A 13,969-nucleotide genomic window follows, 5' to 3' on the forward strand; every position below is an offset into this window, starting at 1 on the left:
GGACCGCCCATTCAGCCTAAAGCCTGAATATTTGTGAGATATGGGAGACTCAGAGGCCCAATCAAGATCTGCAGAGGGTCCTATCATTTTGCGTTATGCCACTGTCCCTAGGGCATGGTCTTGGGATGTGGCTATAAGGTTTCTAGACTCAGTGAGCGTAGCTACTCAGCCACAAAGTTGTCTTGGCTCATTGGAAAATTGAGAAAATCCTCCGCTGCCTGAACTTCTAAATGGGCGGATGGATGGCACATGGACTGAGTCAATCTAATGTAAGGCAGAGTCTGACATGTGATTTACTAACAGTTCATGGACGCCTCAGCAAAAGCGTCCCAAAAACCAGCCATCCTCACCTCTCTGAGGTCACCACCAACCCTCCCCCCAACTCAGCTCTTGTGTCGTGAGCACCAGAGACATCCTCTCTCTCTCGAGTTCCTCTTTATGAGAGAACAGTAGAGAGTGAGTCGCAAGTTCCTCTAAGGCACATCCTCAGAGGCGTGGTGTTCTCCCCTCCGCGGCAATACTGTCCCCCTCCACCCCAGGCCCCCGCCGCGCCGCCGTGCTTGGGGTTTTTTCTCTTTCTTTTTTAATCTCGCTTCTTTGCATGCTGAACTTCGAGCAACAAACCGCGGCCCTCTGAGCCACGCCCGCCAGCGGCCACGGGCGGTGTGAGGGAGAGGCGTCGGGCAGCACTTCTGTGGCTTCCAGGGCATTGGAGCGTCGTCGGCCGGTGTCGAGGATGAATCGGAGGGACAGCAAGAGGTGAGCGCTCTAGACTTGTCTGCAGTGCGTGGAGGCGGGCGCGTGGCTGCTGAGGGGTGCAACAGCTGGGCGCGTGGCTGCTGAGGCGGTGCAACAGCTGAGGCTTGATTGGTGGCGCTCAGAGTCACCCTCTGAGGTGCAGTGCTGGTCCACGGGCCGCGGGCGGGTCTGACTCGGACAGTGACCAAGACGGCAGCGGCAGGGTGAGGAAGCAAACGGCGCTCAAAGACGCGTCATTGCGTCCTGTAGTTGTCTCTTCTTGACCCTCGGCAGAACATAGGAGTCTGACGAGGGGCATACAGTGGGACCATGGGTCAACTCTGACACCGTTAGGGTCAAGCAGTTTGTGATGTCACTTCCACAGCTGCGGGTCAACACCAAGCGTAGTCTGAGCTAGGTCATGACTGGCGTTGTATCGCTACAACCTTGGGTCCTAATTGTGAGGAGAGTTTCAAGATCCTCTTTTGACTCCCTCAGGTTATCCTTCGAGGTCTGTTCTGATCCTACAGCTGGGGTTTGATCGACTTCAGCAGGTTATTTGTGGGAGAGGTTCTTGGTTGCCTATGTCTTCTGAGGGGAAGTGCTGGCCCATTGGCTGTTGGTTGGTTTCAGGTGGCGGGTGTTGCAGGCCGAGGGAGCTAACGGGTACATGGAATTGGTTAGTTCTATAGGACATACTTTGGACCTGCGCACTCTGCATCGAAGTAAAACCACTTCTAGTCGAACAGCACTAGCTGTCAATGCAATGCTGGGGCTGGTGGCTAAGGGCAGGCTTGTGGCAGCTGTTGGGATATGTGCTTGACATTCAGGTCGCAGGTTCAAATCCTCTTGGGTCCAATCAGCATTTCATCCTTCTGAGGTCTATACAATGAGTACTATATATTATTTTAGCGCTAAGACACACTTCTGGGTGAATAGGCGTTTTACAAATAGATATGTTACGGTACATCAGGAACTTAGGACCTGTCTGCCTCCTGTAAACAATCTTGAATATCCAAGAGTCCACAAGTGCTGTTCACTTCGCCAGACAGTTTTGTACCATGCAAATACCACTAAATGCAGACATACATCGTGATGTGCAGCAGAAATTGTTTCCTGGATCTCCGAGTTGCGTCACATGATGCTATTTTGTGTTCTGTTTGCACAACAGTGCAGTGCTGTAAGTCTGGTAAGACCTGGTTTTGCAGTTTGGGCTGAACTGTTCCCATGAGAAGCAGGGTCACGATTGATTTGCGGGCTGGGTCTGAACTGGGGTGGCAAAGTGAGCTAAAGAGCGATGATGGATTCAACCCAGATCTGTGACTGGGGGTGAGTGTCTGAAAAGTTTCAGCGCTCTGTACATCATCTCCTTGTGTTTGCTTTGTTCGCCTTAAATTGGCAGGGTATGCCCAGACGTGGGTCCCTTGCTCACTTTGCCACTGGATTCAAGCTTGCCTGGCTGATGAGGGGTGTTACCCAGAAACCTGTCCCAGGATGCTTGTTTCGGATTCAAGCTAGCCTGGCTGATGAGGGGTGTTAACCAGAAACCCGTCCCAGGATGCTTGTTTCTGGTCCAGGGAAGACCTTGATTGGCAGTTCAGGAATTGTTCTCATGAGGAACAGGGTCAAGACTGATTTGCATATGGCTGGGTCTGAACTGAGGTGGCAAAGTGATCTAAAGAACGATGATGGATTCAACCCAGATCTGTGACTGGGGTGAGTGTCTGAAAGTTTCAGCGATTCGTCAATCATCTCCTTGTGATTGCTAAGGCTCTCCCAGCAGAAATGCCATGGTCAAGATTTGATTTTTCTGGAGCGTTCATGTCACTCTAGGTCCATGACATTAACCTCACAAACCCTCGAGAACGCCAGTAAAGTATTATAAATAGCTATACATTAACATAAGAGGCTGTGCCCAGTGTAGTATGATAGACCTGACATCCAACGCTGTACCTACCCCATGACGATGAACCATGCTCAAGAGACAGATTAAAGTAGCGTAAATTGTATATTGGCATAAAAGACTATGCCTAGCCTAGGAGGTTTAACTACCATAGCTGGCTGTACTTAGCACATACAAATTAACCTAGCTAAGGAGGTTCTACCTGGCAAATTAAGCTGCACCTAGCATACAAGGGTTGTGGCTAGCACAGGAAGTGGAGAAAAGCGCCTTAAACCGCCTTCAATGGGATAGGAGTTTGTACGTGGCATAGGCAGTTGTACCCAGCATAGGAATCAATACCTAGCATACATTAGGTGTGCCCCTGCGTTCTAGGATGTACCATGGCACAAGATGTACCTATACACCTTGTTCCGCTTGATCTCACTGGCCGCTCCCACCTAGTGCCCAGCCCCTTTCTAATTTTAAAATAACAACATATTACAACAATATAATATTATGACTGTGGTATCGCTTGAAAACCCTTGTACACTCATTTTTGTCTACTCAGTACCAAAGATGGAATACCCCCAGCTCCTCAAATGCACAAAAAGTACAAAAGTTAGCTGTGCTATTAAAAAAGGCGCTTTGAAAAGTGAGTGCATATTTTTTACTATTTTTCCTATTCGCATTGTATTGCATTACGTACATTAAACACACTTGAAAATCTTCGACTTACTTTACATTGGCTTGTGTGCATTTCAATTAGATATGAAGCAGAGTTGGCTAAATTATACATTAAGAAAAGACACATTCTTCGGCCTATTCTGAATTGCTCTTAAGTACAGTTTCTACAGCTTGCCTTCATCCTCATTTATGCACATGTCAGGCCACATCAACAACACCTTTATTCTGCTAACACGACAAGCCCACAATCTGTTATCGCGTCTCACATAACCACACTGGAAGCCTGGCCTACTTAATTCACTAAAGGTTTCGAATTGCACCAATACTTGCCGCCTCACACAGCAACGGCAGACCTCAGGATGAGACAGAAAGTGAGAGAAGATAATGTCAGCACGCTTGATATCACGTGGCACCCGTAGGCTGGATTGTTTTACCATCACATGTTTAAAAGCATCTCTGGGACACTGTCAGAGACCCTAACTGAGGTGGCCTTTTTGTGGGGGTGAGAGGTGGGGGCTTTTGTGTGTCGGCTAGAACATGATTAGGACGGGAAAAAATGTCAGAGTTATTTAGGGGGGTCATTAAACACAAGCAGCAGTGCTTAATTTGAGCAGGGGTTTGCTGGTGCTCAGCAGCCGTACTTAATTTTCAACACCCACACTTATGAATGGTCATAACATGGTGGCACTGTTTGTCTATTTTTGAGGTGAGTACATGAGTGTTTACCACTTCAAAACCTACTAAAAGTTAACAATACAAGCGGGTCAGATTTGGGTGGCATATGATAGTCCAATTTGTTACAGTTGTAGGAGTGTGATGATTCCAAGTTGAGGTGGTACAGGCATGTGGTAGTGCTGGCAGGGGTAATGAATGGGCGGTGCAAGCTGCAGTGGCATCCTTATAAATACATTACGACTCAATAATAACTTTATTCGGCAGTTTTAAGAGAAACACCATAAAAGTTCACAATAAACAGATTTACAAGAATTATAAAAGTTTAAAAAAATCGTTAAAAAAATACATTGTAAAAACAATTAAGAAGAGCAGGAGCATCTCAATTTGTGCAAGTTTTACGATCTTATAGTAGCATACAGTTTTACTGTTTTCTAAGATTCTTTCATTAGTGCAAATCTGCAATATTGTTCATACTCAAAGGTTTGTACGATGACGTATACAGAATTTAAGAAAAAGTACGATCGCTTTAGCATAGTTTTCGTTCTCAAGATACTGGAGTGCCAGATATGCAGGACGGCACTGTCGAAGACCCCAGAATTTCAAGATAGGCAGTATCCAGCGTTTACGGGGTTCAGTAAAAAACTTGCAGAATAACATTGTATGTATCGTTGTTTGCGGGGACAGTAAATCGCAAGGACACAAGGAAAATGTAGATGTCCAGGCATTTTGCTTCGGAAATGCAACCAATATATGAAACAAATCAAGTCTGAAGCGAGTGAGCAGCATTTTTTCATATTGTGTCAGTTTGAAGTTCAAATAGGGTTCAACAATAAACACAGTCTGCACTAGTAAAGAGTGTTGGACAGATGGTTTATGGATCTCAGATAATAGTCGCAATTGACGCAGGTGTGCAAGGCACTCTCTTTTTAGGTTCTTTTTTGAGATTTCTTTTATCAGTAATGGATGGTCAAAATACTTCCTGTAGCCTAGATCTGTTAATAACGCTTTGACATAGGAGACCCATTTGATTTTCTTACAATGATCCAGCGTTAGGATGTCTTGGATAATCGCCCTAGTCAGTTCGCACTGGTCAGTGACCCATATACTGCGCCACAACATTATTGGTTGCAATTTTATGATGTCTGTTATATACTCAATGCCCAGCTCTGCGTGACAGGCATAGGTGGAGCAACTTATTGGTACCGCCAGCAGGTATCTCAGAAAGGAGTTCTCAATTTTTTTGTATTGGATCCACATTTGCGAAGCCCCATATCCCTGCCCCATATGTTGCCGTACTTATACATTTTGAGTTATATATTTGTAGCAATTCTTTGAATGGTCGCTGCCCCAGTCTTTGTGCAAAGGTTTTTAATGAAGAAGTCTCTCGGAGAAATGAGAGTTTCCTTGCGTTGATGGCCGAATTCCATTTAAATTTGTTGTCAATAATGATCCCTAAATAAGGATAGGTTTTGGTCCTATCCAGTTGTTCGCCCTGTACGAGCAGTTTCCTTTACGACTCAGGCAGTCTTTTTTTTTTTTTTTTACTAATTAAGCACTGACAAGCAGTAATGCAAAAACTGGAGCCAGAGGTGTTTGTGCTTTTTTTATCACTCAGTTATGGGGTGAGCACAACTTGTATTTGGGAGCATACAAAATGGAAAATAGGCTAAAGATTTACACAAAACATGCACAAATACTACTGGCTTACATTATTTCCCACTATATGCCCGATGTATAATATTGGCAGAAAAACGCTGTGAGCTCTCCTTGTAGATATCATTTCCCTGGGGTGTTTTTAAACCGGATCATAAGATCTGGGCCTAACTAGGTTCTCATGATTCCATGAGCCTCTTACTTAGTCATGTGATACACACTGGAAAGGATTCATTGAGGCTTCTAAAGCAACCTCCCAGGTCTCCAGGCCTTTGTATTTTTGGGACAGGTAGGAGTGGGTGGTAAGACAGTGCCTGGTACAAAACTCCACCCCATCTCATTGTCCCACCCCTATATGCTTAGGCAGGGACTGGTCCTGCCTCCCTTCTCAAGCCTAAAGTTAACAGCTTTCCCTAGAAAAATACCAGCCACGTGCTCACGTTTTAAGTTTTACAAATGTCCTAACATGATGCGTAAATAAAAATGTATATAAAATTGACTGTTTTTATTTTTAGCAGGACCTTTTATCAGTCAAGGGTCATTAAGATAGTTGTAGAACACATTTTAAAGTGCTTTTTTCTTATATTTACTATTTTAAATATGTATTGTTAGGGAAAAAAGAGGCCAGCTTTAGATGATTTTTTTTGTATCGGCAGGGATATTAAAATACTGGTCATGCCTTTTAAAAACGAGCCAGGTGGTAACCCTACTCAGGCCCGGCCTCTTCTTAGCCATTCATTCCTACTCACATGATAAACTTTTTTAAGGTTGGCAGGATGGCCTTGTACAGTGGCCCATATTTACAAATAAGCCAGCGTACATTAATGAGGAGCTCCGTGCCATTGCAAAAGAATCATCTTTGACCACAAGTGCCAATTCCCAGTTGGGACCTGCCGCCGGTGAAAGGGCTGAGCATAGTTGCTGAACTACATTTTTGGCCCGACCCTCCATGCATAATAATACAGCACATATCTTCAGCTCTGTTATGCATTACACGATTGTTGAAAAGTGGGTTATTGGTAGGGGCAAATGTAGGTCTGCCACTGGCAATAAGGCCACTAACACATGATAGGACTCAGCATAGGTCTTAAAAAATTATTCCTTTGCTCAACCCTTGGTAACGTGGCTGCGAGCAGACAGGCTTATCTTCAAAGACAGGTATGTAAAGCATTCAAAAACACCATTTCAGTAAATAATTAAGACACAACACAAAATAAAAATCCAACACAATAGGTAATATTTTTATCTTTTAAATGACACCAAAACGAAAATAATCCACTGTAGGGAACCAGAGATATGAATTTTTAAAGATTAGTCACTTTCTAGTGCTTAGTAACCAACAGCGCCCCTTTAAGTCATTTCGTTTTCTCTGTCAGGGACACACTTTTATAAAATGTTCTGAAGAATTCTCACCACTGTAGTGGGCTGCCTTCTTCAGCAAGCGGGGTCCAGTTAGAACACCTTCCTGGCGTTCTGCTTGCGGGTCCCAAAGTATCTAACACGCAATCCAAGGTTCTGGAATCTCCAAGAGGGTCCTTGAAAGTGTGAAACTTCAGTTCCGCAATCCACTTAAACAAAACCCTTACACATCCACTGGTACTCCAGGCTTTGAATTCTTTGTGGGGCTGTCCAGGTGAGCTCTGTTAATCTGTAGCTTGCAGGGAGTCCACCCTTAGTCCTTTGGCAGCAAGGTAATCCACAGGGCTGTAGTTTCAAATGGTGCAGTCTTCATAGGTCAGGCCTTAGAGTTCCTTGCACAGCAAACGTCAGCAGGGCACTTCTTGCTTCATTCAGTTTCAAGCAGCAGACCTGGAGGGCTCTGCCCCTCTCAGATACTTATTCAAAATTCTCTGGGTCAAGCACCAGGTCACTGCTGACCAATGAGAGCAGGGCAACTCCTCATAGTTATGACCACATCCTGTGGAGTGTGGCATTAGTTTGTCCCAGAGTGCATCATTCTTCCAAATCCATAATGGCTGAGTTTCCAGCAAGGAGGTAAGACCTGGTTAACACACCCCCTGGGATATCTTATTTCCATGGACACTCCCCATACCATCTGCACATACCTTCCTTAAGCCTAGCCCTGACTCTGGGTCAAGACTGTTAGTGGACTGAAACCCAGGCCTCCCCTCTGCCTTTGAAGAGCGTAGTTTACGACGCCACCTCCTGGCCTGGCATTCCTATAGAACAGCACACTGCCCTCCCGGCAGCCTGGCTAATCCACTTAACTCTGACCAATCAGGGCAGACTACTGAAAGGCTGAATTTGGACTTACAAACAAGAAAGTCTCATAACTTATTGTATGCACACTTTAGGAGAAATTCAACAATATAATATTGTTGGATTTACTACGACCATCCTGGGAAGTCTTTGAATGGTCCGGCTAGTCCTCTCCTATCAATATTTATTAATCAATCACTTCCTACCATGTTAACCTATGGGCCATGGGGTTTGCAATAGGGAAAATGACCTGGGCCACTTTTCAAGAACCAGGGCTTATAAAATCATATTTAATAAGTATTTCCCTAATTTCTACAGGACCCCCACCCCCTGTGCAACTAGGGAAGACTTCAGGGGTTCTGAATCTGCAGTAATATTGCAGATCATCCATACCCAATTCTTCTAGCATCAAGGTCGAATTTGAGCAGCTCTTTAATACAATGTGGGGAGTGAAATGTAAAATTTTACTTTACCCAGGCATATAAAACTTCATTTTATAAGGGCGCTCCTTATAGATAACTGGCCCCCCACCCCTGGGATCCCTAGGGGTGACCCTGGGGTCCCTAATATGCAAAAACATGGTAGTTTTTTCATTTTTAAGTGCCCCTACCCCCAAAGTCGAGTTTGAGCACAATTTGAGGTTTAAAAGCTGTCCTGGCCACCAGTTCTGCTTTTAAACTGACCTCAGGCTTCAGCAGTGCGCACCTGCAAGTACAGAAAATCTGCTGGCCTCTAAATAGCCATGCCCCAGGATACTGGAGACTTCTAGGTAGTTTCAATCCCCTGCCCTGTTACATACTAAGGGCTTATGGGGTAGGTCATGCCAATTACAGGGGTACCTCACCATACCATAGTGTACCCAAGTGTATGTTGAGTCAGTTACCACCAGTTCCAGTCAGCAAAAAGTTGGGGGATGCCCAGGGCACAGGATGACTTTGCAACATAGCCCCCCCAAACGAAAGGTGATGGGTTACTAACCTACACCCTGGTAGTCCTCATCGGCTAAGTGGAAAAACCTGGAAAGTCCATCTGCATTGGCATGGGCAACCCCAGGTCTGTGTTCCACTGTAAAGTCCATTCCAAGTCCATTCCCTGTAGGGGAATGGACCACCTTAACAGCTTGGGATTCTCTCCCCTCTCATCTGCATGAGCCACCTGAGAGGCCTGTGGTCAGTTTGAACACGAAAGTGAGTCCCAAACAAATATGGTCTCAACTTTTTCAGTGACCATACCTTTTTTTTTTTAACAGATTTTTATTGTTAGCAGGCTGAAGAGGAGAACAAAAAATACAAAAAGAAGAGTAATAGCAATACATAAAACACAATACATATATATAATGGCCATCATACATAGCAGATATAACAGTTTCATGTTAGCAGTCTCCAGAATATAATAACAGCTGTCAAATAATACAGTTTTTTCAGAGATATAACATCAGCGTTCTATAAAAGTACCCCAGTTTTTTTCATAATTTTTCATTGCTTTTGTACCCCTAATATTTGCTAAAGCAAATTCCATTGAGTGTATTTCGGTTACCAGTGTCCACCAGTCCCAAATTTTTGGTGTTTCTGGACTGATCCAAGCTCTTGCCACCGTTAGTTTAGCACAGGACATTAGTATTGTAATCAAAGCGGCATGTGGAAGTGGATCTATATATATATCTAATAGAACTGATGCTGCTGTTAGAGCTGGTATCTGTATCTGCTTCATATGCAAAACATTTTCAACTTCGCACCAAAAAGATTTCAGATTTGGGCATGAGAACAGCATATGTGTCAGGTCTGCCGCCTCCATAGAACATTTAGGGCACTTCGTACGATCACTATAAATGTTGTTATGACACCATTTAGAGTTTTTTTTGGGGCTTATAATATAACATGCATGTTGTTTTAAATTGTTGAAGTCTTAAACTGGATGATCTTGCTCGTTTGTTAATGTTCATTAAAGAGTTTGTTATCTGTGTGGAGGTTATATTTAATCCCAGTATTCTGCTCCATTTATCAGCCAGTATGCTGCAATCGTTAGGTTTAATAGCGATAAGAGTGCTGTATGTCTCGCTTATAACAGATTTGTTTTTTGATGAGTATAAGCAAGTCCAGATATCAAATTCTGGAGATTCTGGGACTTCAAAGATTTGCTTTTTATTGATCAGGAAATCGTGTATCTGTAGGAATTTGTATCTCATGTTTTCAGATAAGTTGTATAATTGTTTAAGAGTGTCGAATTCCATAAAACCCTGTGCATTATATAGGTCCCCTAAGGTTTTAATACCTAGTCTAGACCATCGGTGGCCAGTGTTATCATTGAAAATATTTGGTAGGCCTGGGTTTCCCCATAGTGGTAAGTTCGAATGGAAAAAATTAGTGTCACAGAAGAATAGGATATTGCCCCATATCTTTGTTATATCTCTAGCTGTCTTAAATTTGACTCTTTTGTAGTAGTTGGGATCGTTCGTTCTAAATAGGAATAGATTTGAATCAGATTTTAACATAAAAGAATGAAAAAATAAAGCCCTTCCTTCATTGAGTAAAGAGCGTAGCCGATTAGTAAAGGCGGACCAGAAATATAATTTAAAGTCGGGAAAATTGAGCCCACCATCAGATGTGTCTTTTTTTATAAAGTTCATTGATCTTCTCGCCTTTTTATAACCCCATATAAAGCTGCTAAATATTCCATCCAACTTCTTAAAGAATTGATTATTTAGTGCTAATGGTATAGATCGAAATAAGTATATAAACTTAGGTAATACCTTCATTTTAATCAGATTTATTCTGCCAATTATATTGAGGGATAGCCTGTGCCATTTCTTTAGCTGTAGTATAGTAGTTTTGGTTAATTCATCGTAATTTATTTTATTAATGTCTTGTATATTAGCTGTTATTTTTATTCCCAAATAAGTGGCTATTTTGCATATCTCAGGCATCGCCACAGGAGGGGCATAGTTAACTATTATTTGTGTTTTTTGTAAGTTTAATTTATAACCCGCCTAACATCTATTGTCTTAGATACAAACTAGTTTATTCCATCATAACTAGATGACCCATACCATCTTGGATCCCTTGTGTATTCCACTTAGTACACCTTAGAATTGCCAAATGTATTAGTCTTTTTGTTTTTCGTGTATGTGATGAAAGATATGTCATTTTAGAATAGATTATAGTATGATTGCCATGTTAGTATGTATGTATGATAGATTAGATTAGCTGTCACTAGAGGGCACTCTTAATGTTTCCCACGAAAGTTGATATGTAATTTGAGTAATTCCAATGCTTGTTTTTTCAATGAACAACTCAGATTGTAAAAATGTGCCAAAATAATTCTTTTTTATAAAAATGTAAAAAAACTAATAAACTTGTTTAAATAATCACTTACATGTTCTCTCTTTTGGCATCTCGTAAAAAAATGATAAGATTGACTCAATGTTAAAAAGAAATATAGGTCCTTCTTGAGGTTTTGTCTATTTGTGCTTAACCCGCCACTTTGCCATATTCCTCAGCTTCTAAAATTATTCCTTTTTGAGCCTCTACTACATCTTCCGTGTAAACCGCTATGTCGTCAGCATATGCTGTTATTTTTAATTCTTGGTGTCCTGATTTAAACGGTATAATCTGAGTTTGGGATTGAAGAGCCAACAGAAAAGGTTCTAAAGAGAGTGCAAATAAAAGAGGTGAGAGAGGGCAGCCTTGTCTAGTTCCTCTTAAAATCCTGAAGTCTGAAGATACCAACCCCCCATAGCTAGTAAATGCAGTTGGTTTATCATATAGTGCTTTGATACATTTCAAAAATTCCCCGCCAAACCTTAATTTAGATAGTACGCACCAGAGAAAATCCCATCCCACTCGGTCGAAAGCTTTCTCAGCATCTAGCAAAATCATACCGAGTGGGGTGGAGTTGGTCCCTGCGGCGTCAAATGCTGTTATGGCCGTGTTTACGTGTATGGGAGTGTCTCTCCCAATAATGAAGCCATGTTGCTGCGGATGGATAATCAAGGGCATGATGGGGGCCAGTCTTAGAGCTAAAATTTTGGCAAAGATTTTTGCATCTGTGTTTATCAGCGAAATTGGGCGATAAGACCCTCTCTCCTCTTTTGGTTTGTCCTTCTTCAGAAAAAATATTATTTTAGCCCTATTCCAGGATTGTGGTGTTTTCCCTTCTAGGCCTACATATTGAATTACTTTCAGCAAGGGTTGTTCAAGCTCTTTTAAGCATATTTTATATATTTCTAAGGGTATGGTGTCTTCCCCTGCTGCTTTTCCTGAGGGTAGTAGGGCAATGGCTTGATGAAGTTCTAACATAGTTATCTCATCAGACAATGAGTCTATTTCAGTGATATTTTGAGTGTCAATGATATATTTTTCAGTATATTTTTGTATGTCGTCTAAGCTGGGGGTTATTTCTGGAGTATATAGATTCTTATAGTAGTCAGCGAATTGTTCTAGTATGTCTTGGGGTTTGTTGTATATTTTGTTCCCTCTCCCCCGAATACTAGTGATTGTAGCACCTGCTCTGTCTTCCGCTGTTTTGTACGCTAGAATTTTCCCAATTTTGTCCCCGCCTTCATATTCATTTATTTTAAATTTATATAGGCTGTTGACGCTCTTTTTAATAAATTTAGATTTTACTTCATTCTTCAGTGTCGTAGGTTTAAGCCCTATTTCTGTGCTTGATGTCGAATTGGCCTGAAGGGATGATGACAAAAGTTCTTCTTGGGCAATTATCTTTGACGTCAAAGTCTCATTCTTTTTTTTTATTTCTATATTCTGTCTAATCACATAAGTTTGAGTATAGCCTCTAATGCTGGCTTTACAAGCATCCCAAATTATTGCCGGTGATGCTGTATTTGAGTTTATATTTATAAATTCTGTAAGGTGTAGTTTTAGCTGTGTTATGTATTCTGTGTCTGATATTAGGTGTCTTGGAAAGGAAAATGGCCTAGAAGTGGCTCTGTGCTCTGTTGTTTTAAATGATAAAATTATAGCGTTGTGGTCGGAGGAGATGCGTGGGCATAAGATCATAGAGCTTGTGTTCAATAAGTTATCACTTATAAATGCCATATCAATCCTTGAGCATAATTTATGGGGTGCCGAGTAGTATGTATATCCTGGCTTGCTGGCATATAAGTATCTCCATGCATCTTTTAAGTTATGTATACAGCACATATCCAGTATAGAAGCCCTTGTTTTGTGCATTCTTTGTTGTCCCCCAGATCTAGTAGTATCTATTCTATAATCCATGATACAGTTAAAGTCTCCCATAACAATAAGTTCTCCCTCCCAGTCTAAGAGTTTAATGTTTAATTTGTCAAAGACAGTAGGTTCATCTACATTACTTCCATAAACCACACACAAAACATAGTAAGCATTCTCCAGCCGTATCTGAGCAATTGCCCATCTGCCGTTTTTGTCGCAAGAGGTTTGTATTGTCTCAGCCTTAAATCGTTTATCTTTGAGTATAGCAACTCCCCTAATAGGTTGGCAATATGATGAACTGATGATAACTTCGTATCCTAAATGGTTAAGTAGTTTTCTATCCTTTCCTGTAATATGTGTCTCGGACAGAAGAGCTACATGTGAGTTATGTAATTTTAATTCTTCTTTTATCAGCATTCGTTTATTCTTGCTATTTAGCCCAGCAACGTTCCAGGCTAGGCATTTTATTTCATACATCTATATGTTGACTTAACCCAAAAGAGAAAACAATAAGAAAGAAAAGGAAGTAAAGCTTTACTATCGAGGTTTATCTTATACTTATCAAACCATTGACTTAGTCTCCTGTATTGTGTACCAATAATTTCTTTAAAAAAGGTTCCAATATCATTGTTTAGTTCCACCCCCTCAGCCTGCAAACTTTTTTTTTCTTTTATTTTACCTCCCCCACCCACAACCCCCCAGAGTGCGGAGAACACCCCCCCACCACCCCCCACCCCCCTAGCTCTTACCCCGGCCGGGGTAGAGCCAGCCCTCAGCATCTGCTGCCGCTGAATGGGCAGCTGGTTGGCAGCTCTGCACCTAAGCCCTCCCCCTCTCTGCGCTTAGACAATCCAGAATCTATATGTCCACCAAAAAGAGAAAAAAAAGAAGTAAACTAGTATTAATCTTGAGTGGTGTAAACACACTA

General features: G+C 42.1%; 1 protein-coding gene across 2 annotated transcripts in view; it reads left to right on the forward strand.

Moving 5' to 3' along the window:
* Positions 1 to 610: 610 nt before the first annotated feature.
* The window catches only part of LOC144781995 (RAS guanyl-releasing protein 4-like), a 426,385-nt gene continuing 413,026 nt past the window's right edge, over positions 611 to 13,969 (forward strand). For both annotated transcript variants that reach the window (XM_078661092.1, XM_078661093.1), the window contains exon 1: positions 611 to 759. In XM_078661092.1, the coding sequence (XP_078517218.1) occupies positions 737 to 759 (23 nt within the window). In that variant the 5' untranslated portion in view covers positions 611 to 736. The remainder of the gene's footprint in view (positions 760 to 13,969) is intronic.

The sequence above is a fragment of the Lissotriton helveticus genome, chromosome 9 (assembly GCF_964261635.1).
Source record: "Lissotriton helveticus chromosome 9, aLisHel1.1, whole genome shotgun sequence".
Classification (NCBI taxonomy): Eukaryota; Metazoa; Chordata; class Amphibia; order Caudata; family Salamandridae; genus Lissotriton; species Lissotriton helveticus.